Source organism: Lontra canadensis, unplaced genomic scaffold (assembly GCF_010015895.1).
Source record: "Lontra canadensis isolate GAN:19392208 unplaced genomic scaffold, GSC_riverotter_1.0 scaffold21, whole genome shotgun sequence".
In the NCBI taxonomy this organism is placed as follows: domain Eukaryota; kingdom Metazoa; phylum Chordata; class Mammalia; order Carnivora; family Mustelidae; genus Lontra; species Lontra canadensis.
In genome coordinates this window covers 12,659,391-12,680,235 of record NW_022631015.1, presented here as the reverse complement: position 1 = coordinate 12,680,235, position 20,845 = coordinate 12,659,391, and the positions used below count along the sequence as shown (strand labels likewise).

The 20,845-nt window shown below is 52.0% G+C and overlaps 1 protein-coding gene across 7 annotated transcripts in view; it reads right to left on the bottom strand.

The window, feature by feature from the left end:
• Positions 1-4,966: 4,966 nt before the first annotated feature.
• The window catches only part of PHACTR1 (phosphatase and actin regulator 1), a 558,358-nt gene continuing 542,479 nt past the window's right edge, over positions 4,967-20,845 (bottom strand). For 6 of the 7 annotated variants that reach the window (XM_032861576.1, XM_032861577.1, XM_032861579.1 and 3 more), the window contains 5 exons: positions 19,006-19,061; positions 14,190-14,251; positions 10,618-10,758; positions 8,384-8,460; positions 4,967-7,520 (listed from right to left, as the gene is read on the bottom strand). In XM_032861576.1, coding sequence (XP_032717467.1) covers positions 7,505-7,520; positions 8,384-8,460; positions 10,618-10,758; positions 14,190-14,251; positions 19,006-19,061 — 352 coding nt within the window. In that variant the 3' untranslated portion in view covers positions 4,967-7,504. Of the gene's footprint in view, positions 7,521-8,383; positions 8,461-10,617; positions 10,759-14,189; positions 14,252-18,997; positions 19,062-20,845 lie in introns of those variants that run through there. The other variant, XM_032861583.1, reaches the window with a different exon arrangement.

Genomic DNA, 20,845 nt, shown 5'->3' with positions numbered 1-20,845 from the left:
ATTTCTTCCTTTATATGTGTTAATACTTATTTTATATATTTAGGTGTTCCTGTGTTGGGTACATAGATGTTCACAATTATTATATCACCACTTTCTGGATTGATCCTTTTATTTTTATATAATGCCCTTGTCTCATTACAGCCTTTATTTTAAAGTCCATTTTGTCTGATGGAAGTATTGCCTGACTTCCTCCCCACCGCCCTCTTCCATGTGTGTGGAATGTCTTTTTCCATCCCTTTGCTTTCAGTCTGTGTGTGTCTTTAGATCTGTTGTCTCTTGTAGGCAGCACACAGATTGGCGATTTTTCCATCTGTTCAGCCATTCTGTGTCTTGATTGGAGTATGTAGACCATTTACATTTAAAGTAATTCTTGATAGGTATGTATTTATTGCCATTTTGTTGTCTTCTGGATGTTTTCATAGTTCTCCCTGCTTCTTCTCTTGCTCTCTTGTGATTGATGGCCTTCTTATTGTTTTGGTTAGCTTTCTTTGGATTTATTTTTTGTGTATCTATTATAGACGTTTGGTGTTTGATTCCATGAGGTTCATATAAACCTCACATATAGTTAACATATAGTCCTACTTCATCCTAAATATATGTCAGTTGGTGGTCACTTAAGTTTGAATATATTCTAAAAGAGCTGTATTTTTAATCCCTCTTCATTTTGTTTGTATATTTTACATTTTTAAAAATTTTGTGATTACTCTAAAATTTTTTAGTTAATTGCTGTTAATATTTTTGTTTTTTAACCTTTATACTAGTTTTTTTTTTCTTCATGCTAGTTTTATAAGTGATTGCTTTACTACCTTTACTGTATGTTTGCTTTTACCCATGAAATTTTTTCCTTTCATAGTTTTCTTTTAATTATGGCCTTTTCTTTTCCACTTGAGAGGTTCCTTTAAGATTTCTCATAAGGCTGGTTTAGTGATGATGAACTCCTCCAACTTTTTTTTTTTTTTTTTGGTCTGGGAAACTCTCTCTCCTTCAATTCTAAATCATAATCTTGCTGTGTAGAGTATTCTTGGTTGTAATTTTTTTTTTCTTTTAGCAGTTTGAATATGTCATGCCACTCACTGCTGGCCTGCAAAGTTTCTTTCTGCTGAAAAAATCAGCAAATAGTCTTACAGAGTTTCCTTTGTGTGCAACTTGTTCTCTCTTCTCTTAAATTTCTCTATCTTTAATCTTTGGCCTTTTAATTTTCATGTGTGGTGTTGACCTGTTTGTGTTTTGGAATCCTCTCTGGTTCCTGAATCTGGAGGTCCATTTCCTTCTCCAGTTAGGGAAGTTTTCAGCTATCACTCCTTCAAGTTTTCTGCCCCTCTCTCTTCTTGCCTTCTGCAGCCCTATGAGGCCAATGTTTGTTTGCTGGACATGTTGTCCAAGAGATCCTTTAACCTATCCTCGTTTTTAAAATTCTATTTTATTTTTGCTGTTGAGTTTGTGTGCTCTTTATTACCCTGTTTTCCAGATTGCGCATCTGTTCTGCATCCTTTAATCTACTGTTGACTCCCTCTAGTGTATTTTTCATTTCAGTTACTGTGTTCTTCAACTCTGGTTCTTTTTCATGTTTTCTTTCTCCTTGCTAAAAGTCTAACTTAATTTATTCACTCTTCTTCCTAGGCCTTTGAGCATCTTAATGACCATTACTTCAAACTTTTTATTAGGTACATTGATTATCTTCATTTCCTTTTCTTTTTCTGAGGTTTTTATCTTGTTCTTTTGTTTGGAGCATATGCCTCTGTCTTCTCATTTTGCTTGACTTTGTGTTTGTTTATATGAATTAGGGGGAGCAGCTACTTCTAAATTTGAAGGAATAGTTTTGTGTATGGTCATCCCCTGTGTAGACTGTGTGTGCCTTGTGACTTTGGCTGGCTAGAGCTGTGGTTAGCATGGACTGGGGTGGGGAGGGGGGTGGTCCCAGGACAGTGCTTGAGTTGCTGTGGTGGGATGGCCTGAGCTGAAGTGGGCATGGGCTGGGGTGTCCCTTGGTGTTCCATGCAGAGGGTACCCTGATGGGGCAGCTGGAGCCAAGGTGGGCACAGACCAGGGGGTGCTGGAGTGCTCCATGTAGAGGGTACCCTGTTGAGTAGCTGGGGCTGCAGTGGGATGTGGGCTGAAGCATCCCAGAATGCTTTGCATGGGGAGAGGGTGGCCTAGTCAAGGCAGGTGAAGCCCTGGGGTCCTCAGGGGCTCCCTACAGGGTGTGACCTGGTGAGGCAGGAGGTCCCAGGGTGTCCTGCTACGGAGCAGCACCTTATGTTCCTAACATCTATGCTATACTGCTGCTTTGTGACATTTGGAAACTCAGACCAGGAGATCAGGGTAGATCTGAGCTGTATAGATATGTGGTTCGTCTGAGGCCAGTGGAGTGCTAAGGACCTATAGGGAGCCAGCTAGGGAGTGTTTCTGGTGTCAGACCTGTCCTTTCAATCAGTGATCAGGTGTAAGCACATCACTGATGCACCCCCAAAGATGGTGTTGTAGAGGAAAGACAGCAGGCCTCCCCCTGTCCCCCAGGTGGTTTGCATGGACGAAGGGGAGGCAGGACAGCATGGGACAGTCTGATAGATACCAGCTTTGGGATGAGCCCCCCAAAGGCACATGGGAGAGGGGGTAGGTTGCACCACCAGCAAGACCTCCAAGAGGCCAACCTAAGGCATAGAGTGGGGGCAGGCATGTGTCAGACTTGCAGGTGGTCTGAAGGAGAGGAATCCAAACTGTTCTCCAAGAGATTGCCCTGGCAGGACTTGTTTCAAGCTTAATCTTTCCCAAGGGCTTATTGTCAAAATTCGGATAAGCCCAAGTTGTAGAAAGCTGCTGTGCTAGTTGATAGCACAGGACATCTGTGTTCCCATTTGCCAGATGAGAAAGTTGAGGCCCAGAGTGAGTGAGTGACTTGGCCACATTGCTCAGTTATGTGTTGTGACACAGCCACCACTTGTCCTAGGATGACAAACCAGATCTAATGGATGGACACAGTGGCAGCCTCTACCTATGGGGAATGTGTAGCCATAACCTTTGTTTACTTTAGAGAGGGCTCCCTCAGGATGGTCAGTTTCCTTCGCTCTTGCAGGGCAGAGCCTGTTAGGGTGCTACCAAAGCATTTTTTTTAGAGGTCTCTCACTCCCTTGGCTAACTGTAGTCCTGTTCTGCCAATGAGATGTATTCAAGTCAGCTCTGGGGGTGGGCAGAATGGGGGGCAAAGCTCTCAGCCTGAACCCTGAAAACCTGTCACTGCTGGCTGTCTCTGCTGTTGAGACTCTTGCTATGGGGCCCGTCTGACGGCACAGGGGAGAGCGTGCACCCCCTGACGCCATACTGCTGAAGGCCAACAACCCCCACGGGGGCTTTGCAGCCTCTGCTTACAGAGAAATAAGCAGTGCACGCGGCCACTCGCCTCTTCTGAGCCTGGAGACTCCCAGGCGAGGGAAAAGCCATTCCCTTGGTTCTTTCACGCCCTCGCTACTCAGCAGCAGGATTCCTGGGCCAGCAGCATCCGATGTCCTGCGAGCTAGCTAGACATGCAGAAATCTCAGGCCCACCCAGACTTCCTGGGTTGATAGCTGTGCTTTGAGACCTCCAGCGCGATTTCTAGGAGTGGTGCGTGGCGGCAGGACTGCAGTAGGCTCCTCTTCCGCTGCCGGCCCCAACACACGATGTCCAGTAACTCCACCCACCTAAAATGCAGCCAGCAAGCACTGAAGGCCCTCTCACTCCCCCCAGAACCTTCGAAAAGACAAATGAGGACCGGAAAGTTAAGTGATAAGGCTCTGAGCTTTACAGGGCAAATACTCAAGACTTCTCCTGGAGATAGAGGTAAGTAAGTACTCAAAAACCAAGTAGTTTGGGGCTTTTGCTTTGGGGCAGTGACACCCCCTTGCTGCTATACAGAGCTGATATCGGACATTGCAGAGATGACTCTGAGGGATTTAACAAGTTAATTTATATTCCTTATTCCCGATTATTCAAGGACAGACAGTTGGGCGCTGTATCTTTCAGTCGAATACTCAAATTTCTGTGCAGTCCGCCTCCCCCCCCGCCCCCCGCCCGCGTACCAGCTGATACAGGAGGTGGTTTTCTGTCTCCATAACTCTTACTGTTTGCTGATGGACTGACCTGCCTTCCTCCCAAACCCTGTCCTCAGCTGAACTATCTTCTATGGTGGATAAAACACACAGGAGTCAAGGAAATGGGTTTTTTTTTAGACTTTTTTTTTTTTTTTGGATTTGTTTTTAAAGAAACTGCATACATCATCAGAGACAAACAATAATTTAAATACCATGCAGTTTCTGTATGTACAAAACCTAGGCCACAGAGATCCAGTTTAGTTTGTATTCTGTTTACATGGTCTTCCTCATACAGCCATCATCTGTTAAATTCGAACACAGGAGAGCGCTCCTATACAAAGACAAACTATGTACAGACACCCGGGAAGCAACTGGAAAAAGCAACTAGTTTGGGGATTGACAGACGGATGGGGAGAAAAAGTCATTTAAGGTGACCTCCACCCACCGCCGTGCACAGGGAGAGCCTGACATCCCATTCATTGAAGCACACACCACGATATTCATTCCGCAAATATAAATACACGTTCATAAGCGGGAGAAAAATAAACTCCGGTTTTTATCACATCTACCATCACATTGTTTGGTTTCTCTAATTTGACATAAAGGCTAAAGTTTTAAAAGTTTTACAGGGCTTTGAGGGCCTTTGGAGAGGAAAAGATCAGCAATTTTGAAAGAGCAAGTAGGCCGATGGCAGTCCCTTCCGTCACAGATGGTGGGGGTGGGTAGGGGCAATGTCTGATTTCGAGAGGGAGACCTTTAGATTTGGGAAATTTCACGTTTCCTCTCACGCTAATCCAAATGACAAAAGGCTCCATTGGGGATGTATATGCACAAGACCTTTGAGAACTGCAGCTTTTTTAGAAAAGGGATGCATTTGAAACCATCTAGCCTATCTCACCTTTTTTTTTTTTTTTTTTTTGTAATATCTTCCAGTTGTCCTAACGCTATGGCAGAAGAGAAATTTGGATAGATTTCTGTAAAGACCTCAAGATTTCACGGCAGGAAAGAGACAGCAGATGCCCATCCTGTGGCCCACTGAGGTGGCCGAGCCCCCTAAACTGGGCTTGAAGTAGCCCACTTTGATGGTGGCGGGCAAGATCTCAGGGGTGTGGAAGGTTCACCCCTAATTCCCGCAACTGACTTCTCAAAGAGGGTGCTCTGCAGGAATGGAAGTGGAAATTGTGTTCCCTGTCTTCCGTGCTCAACGTGGACTGCAACAGGAGGGCACTTTGGGCAGGATACCTGGGCTGCTGGCTGGCCGCAGGGGAATCGATTTGGGCGTCACGTTCCTCGGGCCTCAGAGGCCCAAGAACGGAAGCCAGCAGAGAAGCCGCTGGCCTTCGAAGGAGGAGTCCAGGCAAGGAGTTCCCTTAGCACTCGCTCCTGGGCCCGGCGAAGGCCTGACCAGCACACCAGGGCCCTGGGAGCCGCACGAGGCCAGCGGGGAGTTACAGGAAGCTCGGACTCGAATCCTGGCAAGGCAGGCACTTCTGCCTGGAACAATGCCTGCCGTCAAGAAGTCAAAAACGAAAGAGCCCGACATCTTTCGTCATACCATTTGCACATTCAAATGTCAGTAAGCCTTTCGGGAAGGCTGTGTTTACAGCCACACTAAAATCCCGACCGTGTTTTCCCTGAACGATACCTTCCCACGGCAGTTAACTATTCAGACTCAACATTCAAAGAGAAAAGGACCTAGTGATGGCGCCCCTCCTGGGGCGGGGCAGTGGCGTGCTCACTCCAGCTGCTACTAGGGAAGTGGACAGTGGGCACCGCCTCAAGACCTGCCCTGAGCTCCCCACAAAATAGGCCCAGCTCCTGGCTTCATGCCAGCTGTTGGAGCCGTGAACGCCTGCCGAAAGCGAAATGAATGGCCTCCCTGAGGGGTGTGGGTCCCCAGAGTAACGCTTGCCACATGTTTTGGGGTGGGAACTGGGTAACTCCTTTTTTGTGAAGGCCAATCTGGCAACTAACTCTTGGGCACATGTGGAGGGGAGCGAGCCGTTACCTGGAGAAATGGCGGTAACTGGGAGACCACTCCAGAAGGCCAGGCAGAGCTGTGGGGTCGAGGGCCCTACGAGGTCTGCTAGAAAGGAAAACAGAAGAAGCTGCAACGGGCCTCGTTAAGATAGTTGTTGGGGTTTGGGGGCTGTCCTTCCTCTCACTGCACATCCTATCTTCGGTGTCCCTCTGTCAAAAGAGCATTGCCTTCTGTGGTCCCAAGTGCATGGGACAGTGAGAGCTACACCTCCAATCAGCCTTACCAGCACGATGAGGGAGAGGAAGGGGTCTCTCCGGAGCGGAGCGGGAAGGTAAGCGTGGGCAGGCGTGGCTGGTGTTTGCGCGGTTCTGCCATATGCCAAACCCTGAAGCTCTTCTGCAGAAACTTGTCAGTGCAAAGAAAGGAGACTAGAAGGCCATCGAATGGTTCTGGAGGACCCATCCATCTGTGGCCGGACGCCAGTCCTGCAAGCCGGGGCTCTGGCTGGCACGCACGGGTCCTAGACTCGGAGGCTCTTTGTCCACGTCCAGGCCACGCAGTCCCCGGCCCCAGGGTGCACAGAGAAAATGAGGAACACCAGCCCAGCAGTCTCGTACCCCAGCCTTTCTGTCCTCAACAGGGTCCTTGCCCTCAGACGCACGAGTACCATAGGAGCACCACAGCGGTGGCCGTGAGCTAGAGATCACCCACGACATAGGGCTTTTTTGACACTGATGGGTGAGTTCACTTGAACTGAGCAGATGACCGCTTTCCCCTTCTAAACCAGAGCTCCCTGGAAGGCAGCTCAGCTTAGTCTGCGGGGACAGGCTAGGCGCTCCGTGGTGGCCTTCCACACCTGGGGCGCGCACACTCTGTGGACCGATGGTCAACCACAGACTCCCCCAGAAAAGCATCTTCCCTTTTGTTCACTGTCTGGATGATGGCTGACGAGAGAAGGGACGGGGGCCACCGAGGCTAGTGCCCCCCCGCAGCGGCCCCCCAGCCGGACGCCACACCTAGAGCCAGTGTATCTGGCCAAGTCTAGAAGGCCCACCTGACCGTTTGCTTTGCACAGTCCGTTCCAGGCCAAACCCACCGCCTTGGCTTTCTTTGGACCCAGGTGACACACACTCCAGGGGACGAGGTTCGCTGGGGCCTAAACGAGCCTCAAGGAGGCTGGTCTGCCGGGCCTGGCTGGAGAGGCCGTCTTCCGTCTGGCCCGCCGGGGCCCTCGGTATCCGCAGTCGCGCCAGTGGCTCTGACCGCCAAGCGGTGACCATCGCATTTTCGCAAAGAGAATCCTGATCACGTTTCCTTTTATTTTTCTTCTTCTTTTTTAAAAAAAGGCAGTTCAGAAGATTTACATCATAATGGGGAAGTGAATAAATACCAGCACTTATGGTTCTTATAAATTTATGTTTTGAAGACAGCATAGCACTCAGGAGGAATTTGACTGTTAAGGTCGGTGAAACCTGGGAAAACAAATAATTAGATCAAGACTGAGGGGCTGCTAAAGGAGCCAGATTCCCGGGTCTGAGCTTTCCACCCTCAGATGCCCCATTGCTCACAAGTGCTGGGTTGAATCTGGTTAAACCTCCACCCAAAGGCACACGCCTGCAGCACTCCTCCAGCCCTTGGGGCCCATGGGGTTCACCTTTGATTCTGAGTGGTTTACTCCAGAGCTCCTGGGCATCCCACTGGACGGCCCTACTGGCCCGCAGCCGGGTGGAGTGGCCAAACTGTGTCCCCGAGTCCACGCACTACAGAGCTGGTACGTCCTGTTTCTCTAAAATGGTCACCTGGGCACTGTTTGGTATGAGTCATAAGAACGGAGTTGATGACTCTGTCACTGTCCCTAGCTAGCCACATGACCTTTTATCAACCCCTTGAATCTCTCTGTGCTTCAGTTTCCCCAAAGGTGGACAGGGAGACATGGAATCACAGGAGCGAACCCACCTTGGAAATGCCATATGGATTTGGCATTTTTGCCCAGGTTTGGCTATAAACGGTCAGTGGTCTTTTCTTCTCAGCTCTGGTTTCCATAAAGACCCACTCTGGCATTATTGGTGGCCCTAGCACTTAAGATCTTGAATCAGGTCTTTCGTTTGGATAATTTAAAAACTAGACTTTTCCTAAAGTTCCACTTAACCTGGGCTGTCATGCTCCGTCTCCAAGCTTCAGAACCGCAGGGGAGCTTCACGCTGACCTTTTACCTCCCCCCACCACACCTGCCCCCCGTCTTGCGACCCAGCGGCAGATGGGAGAGTTTCAGTCTGGAAGCAAGTATTACAGCGTGAGCTGGAAAAGCGGAGAAAGGACCCCTCGATACACTAACCTTGTTAAATGTCTACTCAATTCATGAACTTCCATTTCAGTGCTTTTAAATTCATTGAGCTCCTTTCGAATGGCAGCCTGGAATGGAGAAAGGCCGTGAGTATGCAGCAGAGGCAGACGGAAAGGAGCTCGTCTTTACTTTCTCTTTTCTTGGACAAAGCCATAAGACGCAAAGTACGGAAAATGACCTCTTTCACTGGGACGGGAAAAAAAATCCCCCAGAACCTACTAAGAATCCCCCTCTCGCTAAATGTAAATGACAAATGGCGAGATCTGGCATATTGCCCGAACTGTCTTCCTCTCTCCACGAGCACCGCCATGTAGGCCGCACAGATCTGCCCCACACGCCCGGGGTCTCGAGGGCACATTTAAATGTCAACCTCTCGTCTTCCTTAGGTAAACATTTTGAGCTCACCACAAGCACGGGGACACCTGAAGATGGATCCTTCTAGAAGGTGTGGGTCAAATTCCTCAAATTAAGGGAATAGGTGATCGCCCCACTTTGATTTCCAAAGCACTCACTCGTTTACAGCTCTGTTGACTGAGGAGATCTGTGCCATTACCAAGGTCATGGGCTATGTGTGAACGGCCACCTCCTTCCAGCACTGCCCACAGAGAGGAGCTGTGGCCAAGGGAAGGGCGTCAGACGGCCAGGAGTGGTAAGGACTGAGTGGGACAGAAGGTCCCTGGCATCACTTCCTCCCCGGGGGCTGAAATTCTTTAGGGGGATCAGCCGGGCTCCCACCAGAGAAGGCGGGCCGCCCCATGTGCCTGTTTATCAGCCTCGGGGCACCACTTCCTATTCCTCTGCCGGAGCGGCCTGTGCAGAAGTAGAGGGTTCCCTCCCTGCCTGCTCCACACAGTTGCAGCACGCGCGCGTGGGGTCACGCTGTCCTGTCTCCCAAATTCTGCCGATCCCCTCATCCTTGGTCAGCAAGCACACTGCGGTCCGAGGGTGAACCAAAGGGCAAGGTCCCTTCCTCCATTCCTGTTTACATGACACAACTCCCTGGGGACTGGGTCTTTGGGTCTGTGTGTGGCTAGTGGATGGTGGGTCCAGTCCCTGGGGTCCCTCACCACAGCTGCCTGCACAGGGAAGAGAGGGGTGCTACGTTTAAGAGGAGGGCAGAGGCTGCCATTCACCAGGACCTGTGCAGGAGACCTGCCACATGGAAAACCCTTCTGGAAAGTCTGCCTCGGGCCCCATCATTCCCACTCAAGTGTAGCAGCTTGTCTGCATTCACGCTCCCTGCGACTGGTCCGAGGCCAGAGTGTTACTGCAGAGGACCTCGCCGCTTAGAAAAGTGGGCCTCACTTTCTTATAAAAACCACTGGCCCTGGGACCTCATGGGACGAAGGCAGGACTCTTCAAGAGAGGCCCCCAGTGTCTCTTGCACATTGGATGTAGTCATTAATTTAGACTTTTTTTTTTTTTTTTTTAATGCCCTTAGCTCTCCAGTCCCTCAGGATGACTGGACTAGAGTCACAAAGGGTTACGAAGCAGAGGTTCATTGTGATACGTGGTCCAGCGGACAGGTAAGATTTAGGTGTCTCTCCCGGCAGGGCCTGCACCCACCATCCCAAGATGAAGACCTGAAGATGCCTAACTGAGCCACCCAGACGCCCCAAGAATGATGCCGCTATTTCCTATAAAACAAACTCAACTTCAGGTTACTCCTTGTTATCCAAACGGACGAGGAGGCAGCGCAGCGAGGCAGGTTTTGCCATCTGCGATCTGTGTCCCGTTTCTACTGTGCAGTTATAATAACGGCAGACACAGTGAGTTGGTCTCTTTTAGGCTGTGTGAGCCTTCGCGGGTGCCGAGGACAGGGTCCCCTTCCCGGAAGGTCTGCGCTGAGTGTGGGGCCCAGTGCTCGTGGACCGTTCTGTGCCCAAACGGGTGCTACTCTGCTCCTCTGGGCCCAGCCTCCCAGGCTGCCTTGCCTCCAGCTGCCCTGTCACTTGCTGTTACGGGACTGTCTTGTGCCTTCTCTGCAGCAGGGCGACGCAGCTCAGTGAGCACTCCGCAGAGTGCCTGGAGCCCTGGGGGAAAGGAGCTGGGGAAGCAGCACCTTCCGCAGGCCCCATGGCCACTCAGCACTCCCCTAGGGACCCCGGGACCTCGGCTCCGCTGCTGCTCTCACCGCGGGCTCCAGGCAGCAGGCGGGAAAGCCGACACAGGGCAAACTGAGGCACGAGGACCCAGCACCCCACCCCTTGGCCCCCTCTGCTTACTTTGTCAGCGGCGGTGAGGCGGGTCCACGGCTTGTCGGCCCTACGGTCGTAGTCCTGAGCGTCCGCCACCTCCACGTAGTCGCTGAAACGGATGAGGATCTTTCTTTCTCGAAGTTCTTCCACTGTGGGTCTTTGGCTGAGCTGCAGGGAAGGAGAGATGGGCCCCGTCAGCCAGAGGAGTTTAGACGGCCTGGCCTGTGAATTTCCAGGGGACGGTGAGAGGCCACCAACACCTCCCCCAGCAAGTGAGGGACGGGCCGTGGCTGGGGACCTAGGGCTTCAGACGCCTGGGCCTTTCCCAGGACCCTGAGAGAGAGGAGCTTGGTTATACCTGGTGGCACCTGCCTATCGGCTGATTCGGACAGATAGTCCCTTAGTGACACCACAGCGCCTTTTACAAGCCACTCTGCCGTCTGCGTGGGTGTGCGTTTTCCCACACCTGTGTCCCTTCTCCCAGCAGGTGACCTCTTACCCCACACTCTTGTCCCATTTTGGTTTTGTGAGTCCACGACCATGTGTCAGATTGAGTACGCTCTGCAGGCTGAGTTTGTAAATCAGTTTGCACGTGTGTGCATGTGTGTGTTGAGACACAAAGGGTGTACATGCAAACACCACGCAAATTCAGGGGTGTTCGGGCACGACTGAGGAGGTCCGAGGGGACCCTGCTCCCCGAGAAGTTCACGTGAAAAGCCAGTCCCCACACGAAGAGCGAGGCTGGGTTTGTGCCAGGGAAGCCAGGGGCCAGGCCCATGGGATGGGTCTGTGGGGCTGGGCTGCGCCAGCAGAAGAGCTTCTCCCTGTCCCCATCGCTAGCACCCTCCCTCTGTACTTGAACAGCACCAGGCTGAACTTTCTATTCTCCTTTCCCGCCACTAAGTTGACTTCTTCTGGAGCGACACCGTCCGCTCTTTCTTTAGCAGCTTCTGCACTATCACGAAAGTACAAACATTCACCGTTTCCATATTCTCCCCGCTACAGGACACCCACTCGCAATCCCTTGCTTTTCTTGGGCAAGATTTACCACGGGGTGCTGGACAAACAGCGTTAATTTCTAAGTGCACCGTGGCCAGAACAAGGCTAAGCATGAAATTTCTAGTTGTGTTTTCTGGAAATCACGATCTGGACTTCAGCGAAGTCCAGAGTGAACAGAAAGACGGAATGTTAGATCTAAAGGTCAGGGACTATTTGTCATGCCCGAGTCCCATGGAGACTCTAGACAGCATCTCTCCAAATCAATAGGGCACTGTACCCATGTGCTCCAAGGGAGGGAGGAGGGCACCCCCTTCTTTCCCTGGGAGCGTCTCAGGCAGCTTGGAGGCCAGCTACCCAGTGACCAACCACCCCCCCGCCCACTCCCCTGAGCACCAGCTTGTGCCCCTGGCTCCTCGGTGCCCAGAGGGGCATCGGGCTGGTGGCTGATGGACCTCCCTCCTCAGAGGATGAGGAAATGATCTTTGGGGCTCAAGTCCGGTTTCCGGGGATGGTGGGCTGGCAGAAGGGGTTGGTCAACTTATGTTCTAATCTATGGCAGAAATATCACTTGAAACCAGGTACTGAAGAGTAAATTATTTGAGACCCAAATCCCACTATTAGTACAACTTGACCCGAGTGTACGTCCCTTCCTCCCCTCTGTCTTTCCCTCCCTCCTTCCTTCTTCCCATCCATTCATGTAGCTAGCTAGCATCTTTTCTGAAAGGGGGAGGCTGGCATTCCTTAAAAGTAAATGGAACTGAACTGAGGAAATCCTTGGGCTGCGGGTAACTGAAAAGTGGCCGCCACCACTGGCATGTGGTCTCGCTATGCTCGAGGATCTAGACGGGAAGCACCAGGCCGGGGCCGGGAGGCCTTACAGAATCCGCTACCTGCTGGCAGGCTCCCATCAGCTATGGCAAGAACAGAGGTAAAAGCTCCTTCCAGCCTCTCCCATAAAAACTGTTCTCCCTTCCCTTAAACTCATTATTTCCCATTCCCTGAGCCAGTCCCAGGGAAGGCAGGTGCTGACATTCTCAGGCAGTTTTCCTAATGGGGAGAAGACGAGCTAGTTCTCTCTTGGAGCCCTGCAAAAACGAGGGGCTCTCTGGGGGCCCCTATCCCTAGCAGCCTCCTTCCTTTTCTCTGCTGCAAATGATGCCATTCGCGGAGTTTCTATAAGAACGAAGCATATGCATCGGTATTTTCCTATTACGAGTTTTTAGCAAGAAACCCCTCAAGTTCAGGACAATTTCTGGGCCCAGCAATCAACCCCAGTGAACCTGCTGAAATTTGAAGGTTTTTTTTTTTTTTTTTTTTCTGAATGTCTAGGCTTTTCTGTGTGAGAAAGGAGGGGTTATTACCAGCCTGCTCTGGATACCCTGGTCATTTCAAGGGCACACTTAAGCTTGGGCCCCTTGCCCAGACCCTCTCACTGCCCAGGCTCTGGGAGGGGGATGCCCTGCGCTCAAGGACCGGGGCTCTGAGGGACTCGGAAAATCAGCCTGTGACTTGGGTGAGGGCACCCAGATGAAGGTCACCTAGCTCTCGTTCGAGGTCCCCACTGAGGGGGTGCAGCCCATCACCTGGCCCTTCAGGTACTTGTTTATCCTACTCCTTATAACGGGGGAGCCATTTGGCTCGTCACCAGATGTTTGGGTTGCCCCAAGGGAGAGAAAGTCCAAGAGACCCAAATCATCACCCTAGTAAGTGGTATGGTGTTTTAGGATCTCTGAATTTCTTCCTTTATGTAATATTTCTAGGGAGACAAAATCCATTAATAAACCTTTAAAAATTAATTTTAATGGATCTCTTAACTGTCTCTAAGATTTGAGTATCTTTCTCTCAAGATGGTCACTGTAGGAGGCTGATTAAAAACACTTTAGTCAGACAGAATACAGTATTATGTCTTACGTGCTATCAATTAATTAAACTCGTCATCGCCATCCAAGAATAGGTTCAAATAAGAGTCTGTTATTAGGGCCACTCATACAGAATTAGATCCATTTCTGGGTCTACTTTGAGCTGCCAGGCCATCTATTTTTGGGGTTAAAGTACATAAAAATTCTAGCCTTATGGCTTGAAGTGCTTTTCAGACATCTTCAGTAAATTTATCAGTACTTTTGGCATTTTCCTAATCAGTAATTCAAATTGGACTTGGCACAATGCAGTCAGTTGGTTCTCAGTCAACAGGTAAGCAGCAGTCTCGGAGGCGGCAAGGGAAACTCTCAGGCACGTGACTGCATTATATTCGAACTACTGATTTTGACAATGCATTTCCAAAGCTTGCTGAGGTGAATTTTTAGGGAATTTGGTGAAATTTTCAAAAACAAAATATTCTCTGTGATTGAAAGTATAATGCACCGGCCGCCAAGTTGTCTGAGGGTGGGTGGGTGCCACAAAGTCAGGCAACAGGATGTCACCAGCCGGAAGGACTGCAGGTCCTGACGCTGGGCTGACCACCCTCCCCAAGACAGGAGCTGCTGTGTGCAGAGCCGCTCACTCTCACGCCCGGGGAGCGGGACCGCGGACAGGGCTTCCCGCTGCGCCGCCGCTGGGGCCGCCCTGACCTGTCCCAGCGCGCAGCTGGAGAAGCCGCTCACCTTTCGAGTTAACCTCCTCTTGATCTCTCTCTTCTCCTCTTGCTCCTCCTGTTCGTTTCGAGCTGCAAGAAACAGGGAAGAAGCTTTTGGTTCTGGGAAACCGTGTCGCACCCAGGTGTATCCTCCCAAAGTCTGCGGGCTCGAGGCCGAGCCCCTCACCACTTGGGAAAGGGGGTCGTGAGCTCCTGTCCTCTTCCCTGGCCGCCCTCCTGCCTGTGGGATGCTTTCCCAACGGCCTGCACTTTCAGGTGGACGGTGAGCTGGCTGGCCTTCTCACGTTGCTTTCTTTATGCCACCAGGGGAGGTTTCAAGTCTCCAGGTGAATGCTGGGCTGGGACATGTGGTTTTGGCACAAGGACGTAGGTCCTACAAGCATGGGGTTGCTGTTGGCGGTGGGGGCGGGCGTCTGGGGGAGAAGTGAGGTTCCCTGCTTTAGACAAGACCTGGGCCTGTTCAACTCTGCCTTGGGCCTCCCAGCAACGGATGGGGACTCATTGTGATGTGGCCTCATGTCTGGTGCTCTGTGGGGACAGGAGAAAAGAGGCCGGCCCATGGGGGTGCCTCCCACTTGCTGCAGAAACAAAGTAAGGCATGGCTAACGTCAAGTGCAGCCCCGACTGCATGGAAGAATTCTAAAAATGCTCACCTTTCACAAGCCCTGATTCCATTAATTCTTTGAATCTTCCAAGAAGTCCACAGAGCAGGTGGGAGGCCAGAGTGTGGGACACAATTGCCTGCATTTAGACTTTTTAAAGAGTGTCTTGGGATAGAAGACCTCGGAGTCTAAACGTTCTCAGCTTACTGTATGGGCTGATTACTCATCAGATGTTTAAAGAGCCGTAGGTAAGAGGGTCTGGGGAATGGAGCAGAGAGATGCAGGCCAGGACATGTGGGCTTATTTCTCCTTGTGAGCAAAGCGGACGACTGTGGGTACGTCACTTTCCTCCTGTGCTCTGGGATGGAGGCATGGGTCTAAGCCTAATGCTGTCCATCCAACCGTGTCAAGGAGGGTCTCTGCTTCTCACCCCTGACTTTAGAAGGACATTAATGAAAGCAATCTCCCTCGAGGTGGCCTTCAGACCACCTTGGGCACTTATACTCTCATTTTGAAATTACTATTGTTAAATTATGTTTCGTAACTCATCAAATCAGTACACCCTTGCAATTCGGTCATCTCAAGATAGGACAGGTCTTTAAAAGAGGGAAGCCCCTGTGCATAGAAGTGCGTCCCACACAGCTCCTCCTTGCCAGCCCTGGCAACAGCCACCACAGCCAGAGGCCACACACCCTGAAGTGGCTACACTTCCCACTGGGAGGGACAATGGCAGGTTAGAGCTGAACTCAGGCCCTGAGTGACAGCCCCAGGTGAACAATTTGACTGCTATGACTCCCTGGGCGGGGATGGCGGGGGAGGTTCAGGATCTTATACGGGGACATCAGAAATGTCCACATCCTACAGTGGGCTGTCATCACCAGAGGACCCTAGTGCAGCAAACCCTGTAGGGGCCCCTCGCCCATACAAGAGAGAGCTCCTTCCTCTGGACTTAAAGATCTTATCTCTCTCCCAGCGTTTCCTTTAAAAACGCAAGTTTCTCTTGGATAAAAACTCACGAAACGAGCCAGTCATTAACATCTTAGTATGAACCACTCTGTCAGAGAGAAACTGGGAGGCATAAAGAAGGAAGACCGCAGACGGGCGCCATCTGCAGGTGGCCAGGGGGTTTGGAAGCATGGAAAGTGAGGACCCAGGGGGCCGCTGGCGGCAGGGAGGGCTCTCTGTTACCATGTGTGGCTCAATAGACAGTAGGGCCTTGAGGGGCCCAAGAGGTCACCACATCTAAATGTAAACGAGGATATAAAAGCCAAGGGAGTTAAGTGGCTCGTCACACGCCACGACGCTACCAACTTGTTAGACAGCCAAGCTCCTTTTTGGCTTGCTGGAATAAGCAGCCTCTTCCCCCGGCATGTGTCGCATAGGGCCGGCCCCTCCTCCTCACTCCCCGGTCCTGGCCTCAGACTCCCATCAGGGCCTCCTGACCCCACAAGCCCCCTCAGAGCCCTGAGCCAGCACAGAGCTGCCTTTGCCCATGTGTGTTTCTAGGGTCCCCCTGTGGGGCGGGGCGGGGCCACATGTGACCATCGCTGGGATCTATACCTTTAGTTCAAAGCCATTTACAAACTCAGGGTCATGAATTCTCGGGCAGGGGGTACCGAGACAACCCCATTAGACAAGTGGGAAGAGAGGCCAAGAAAGGGCCGTGATGTCATCGCCTGCTGCCACCATCAGAGTGCACTCATTATGTGCTCAAATGTGCACAGTGTCTCATTGGCTGCTGGACAAAGCCAGCACTGCCCCTGGGGGCCGGCAGGGGGGCTGGGAGGCGGCCCCAGACCCTCCAGGCTCTGCCGTAGAGACGCGACCTCCCTCTCCCCAGCACCCCTCACACAGGCAGCTCCTCGAGTGACTAACAGCTCAGAAAGTCAGGTTCAGGATAATTTGTGTGAGGGGGTTTTCTCATGCCATGAAGTTGCTGGTTCCATAGAAGGGAGATTAAAAAAAAATTTTTTTTTGGGAAAAAACAAAGTTCCAGAACCCAGGGGAAAAAGAGTTAATGGGAAATAGATGTTCATTTCTGGAAAGTTTCAAAACTGAAACGGTCGACCTGCTTGAACTTGGACAGGCAGTTCTTTAATTTGGCTATTTGGATTGGGGAAGAAGGAAGAGGGACTAGAACAAAAGGGGACCCTGGGAACAATGTTCTCATGTCCCCGCTTGGGTTGCCTGACTCTAAGCCCCTCAGGCTTACTAGACGCAAGTGGCCGCCTCTGACATCTGAGTCTCTTTCCAGATGAGGGACCCGCCTGTGGTATCCCAGGGAGCTGGGCACGGAACAGGCTCAACCTGCTGCTTCCCCAACCCGAGCCCTTGCCGAGAGAAGCACTGGTTTCTGAGACTTGAACGGTCCCCCAGGGCTGCAGCCTCTCTGGCTGGGGGGAGGTTGAGGGCCCCCACACAGCACAGCCCCTGTACCAAGATTCCTCCAGAAAACCACAGACGCCTGTTGGGTAGGTCCGGGCATGAAGAGGTAGAGGGGAAGGAAGAACGTCTGCCGGATCCCCTGCTTCCGGGACACACGGACACCTGGGACACCTACTTTTCTTTCTGTCCAACAACAGAAAGGTTACCATGGATCAGGGCTCAGACTGGGGCAGAAAGGGAGATCTCACGCAGGCCACACGCTTCCCCGGCCGTGGAAATCATCTGAAAAACTTCTCATCCCTTTTACAGCATAGGAAGCTTTGAAACTGCTAAGGACACCTCTTGGTTAGAAAAAAAAAAATACAGGGCACCTGGGTGGCTCAGTGGGTTAAGCCTCTGCCTTCGGCTCAGGTCATGATCTCAGGGTCCTGGGATCGAGCCCCGCATCGGGCTCTCTGCTCAGCAGGGAGCCTGTTTCCTCCTCTCCCTCTGCCTGTCTGTCTACTTGTGATCTCTGTCTGTCAAATAAATAAAATCTTAAAAAAATATGTATACACACACATTCCTAGAGACCTAGGAGTTACGTAAGATGCAGCCAGCACTGAGGAAGCCCAGTCCCGAAAACCACGCCCGCTGAGAGCTGGGGAGGAGGCAGCCCTCTGGGGCCGGGAGGCTGGGGGTAGACCGAGGCCCGCCTTGCTGGGCCACCCCGCTCCGCCTAGCCCTCCCCAGGGGAAGTGCGGCAGCTCACCCTCAGCAAAACCATTCAAAACTGACCAAGTCCCCAGACCACAGCCGGGACAAGTAGAAAAGGAAGATCCAGAACATTTTAGTTTGGTCTCAGTGGAAATATCCAGCCCCTCAAACTGATGCTTCACGTGATTGTGTGCGTGCGCGCGCGTGTGTACGTGTCTCCGCGCACCTGCGAGCTCAGGGTATGGCATTCCCGGGAAACTCTGCATAGTGTGTGTTTCTCTTCTCTAGAGAGAAATTAGAAGTGGATGTGTGTGGGGAGAAAGGGTCACGAGTTGAACTAGAAATACTGTTTGTTGACCCATCTTGAGAGTGCTGATGAAAGTGGTAATGAAGGGACAGACGTGGGCAGAGAGTTCTGTTTTATCAATCATTGAACATCTCCCCCCCGCCCCCCCTCCCCATGGAGGAGCCCTGGTGACCCTCAGATGCACCAAGTGGATTCCTGCTTTCTATTCAAGTATCTCTGTTCCTTCATTTTCCCTCCCCATGGCCAGAGTGATGGCGAGGTCCTCTTGGGTGACAGCACTCAGCCGGCTGACCGTGGGCCAGCTGCCGGAGTCCTGAGAGGGGGACATGAAGCATTCTCACTTGGAAATGCTTTCCTAGACTCTACTTTTAATTTTCAAAGGAAGAGGGGGGTTATCAACAGCAGCCAGCTGCCGCGGAAAGTCAGGGTTTCCAGCCCCCGCTTTCAAACGGCCGTCTGCCTTATTTTAGCTCTCAATACAGTATTTGTGGTTTTTAAGTCAATTCTGGCTTGAAGGTGACCCGGATTCTGCTCACAGTCATTTAGTGAGTTCACTGGCTCTAATATTGCAGCTTCTCTGACTTCACAGCCCACGGAGGAGAAGGTGGTCCTTGTGGGCCCGGAACTTCCAACGGGCCCAGTGGGTTCGGGTTTGCCTCCTCCACGGGGAGGCTGCCCGGGATGCTCTAACACACCAGGGTCCCTCGTCAGCCATCAGAGCCATTCTCAGGCGTTTCCACACAGGCCCAAGGGAAAGACCTTGTGGCCCGCACCCTGCACAGACCCAAAGCCACCACACAGCATCAGTGACCACCACGGGCTGAGTCACTTACGTTTTAGAATGTTCCTCTGCTCCAATTCCTCTGCTGTTGGCCTTTGGCTCAGCCGCCTGCGGAAAAAATCCAGGAAAAGTTTTTGGACCATATCATATCCTCCTTGGGTCATTAATCTCCCCGGCCCTGGTAGACGCATGAGACAGAGTGAGTGGCGGGAGCTCTTGCCCCATCCTGTGCGCTGCGGGATCGACTCTGACCACCACCGCCTCCTCGGTTCCTCAATTTCAACCCCAGGAAAGGCACCCGGTGTCACGTCATGCCAGGCTGACGCTCCTTCTTCCTCCCGTCCTCGGCCCCTCCCCAGCCCCGCTCCTCTGGGGCCTCTGGGCCAGTGGATGCTTCTGGTCACAGAGGTCCCTTTCTTTCAGGTGGCCTCCTCGCTTCGGGGAGTGTGGCCTCTGCCTCCCCCGCCCCCAAGCCCCAGGGCAAGAGCTCGCTTCTTGCCATGTTTGTGCAGATCCAGTGAGGACGTAAAGAGGCTCATGGCCCCGGGGAGACAGCGAGGCTTGTCCGGGAACAATAGATGCTCTTCTTCTTGTCCCCACCCATCCCCACCAGAGCCGCCTTAGACAGGGCAGGACAAAGGAGCAGGAACAAAAGTGCTACTCCTGAGGCCGGCAAGACATGGGGCTGTAACAAGTGCGAAATCATAGCAGGGGCGTCCCTGGGCCGGGATGCAACAGTGGGGGGCGGGGACAGATGCTGGTGGCCCCAAGGCCTGGCAGAAGTCACCAGAGAGTGGGCAGGGCCCCACGGAGTAGTACAAACCGGTCTGGGCAGATAAGCCTCCAGGAATGAGCCACACACACAGTGGGAGAAGGTTGTGGAAGGGGTCTGGGGCTCCTACGGGGCCTGCACTGGGACGTGAGGGACGCTCCCCCAGGAGCACACGCCACGCTTCCTCCCTGAGTTTTGGCACCGGTGTCTCTGGTCGGCAAGGCGTTTACACCACGGAACCTCAGGAGATCCGGAGTGAACACAGAAAGTCCATGGCTACCTAGTGCAAATGGTTGACGTTGAACGCTTCTTGTCGCCTGCAGTTCTCCTCTCTGCCCTGGATCCTTGAGAGCCCAACCGCATCACCACAGATGCTCTGGGGAGGACACGGGCTTCGAGGCCCCAGGATTTCCGGTCAGACGCCGGCTGGTGACATCTATAGCACCCTGGAAACGGCTGGCAATTGTATTCCAAAGCGTTGTTCAGTTTATAAGAACGAGGTCATATTCGCTAGTCATTTTCTCTTCTGAATGTCCCATGAAGATGCTGTTTCTTCCCATTGACAAGGGCCTGCTGTATATCTGGCAATTTGCAATATTGGAGGCTCTAAATGGGGACTCTGGAGTCTCGAAGTCTTTCCTAAAATAGCACTGTCAGACCCTGGGAGGAAACTGTGTCATCGCTCTGGAATGCGGGCTTTGCTCTGAATGAGCTACTTGGGGGCTCTGCCTCACCTTCCATCTATCTTCCCCCAGAATCCTCGCTTCGTTTGTAGGGACGGGCTTTATGGGACCCCTTGGCGGGGCCTGGGCTCTGGATGCCACCAAAGCTGTGGGTCAGTAGGTTTTGAAAAAGCTCCTGATTCAAGGGAGAGCTTGTATCCCAGAAGTCCTGTGCCCAGAAGGATCTGCAGAACGTTTCCCACCGGCCGTGCTGAGAAGCCCACTGATCCTGTCACCAGACCTGTTGCTGGTTCTGCCCTGGCTTTTTTGTTTTTTGTTTTTTCTGATGGGTCACGTTTGGAGGGGGGACAAAAGGAGGAGAGACTGAACTACAGGCAGAGCGAATTCTGTTAGCTGGGCGGCCTTAGAGTCAAACACACAGGCTTTCAAGGGAGGCC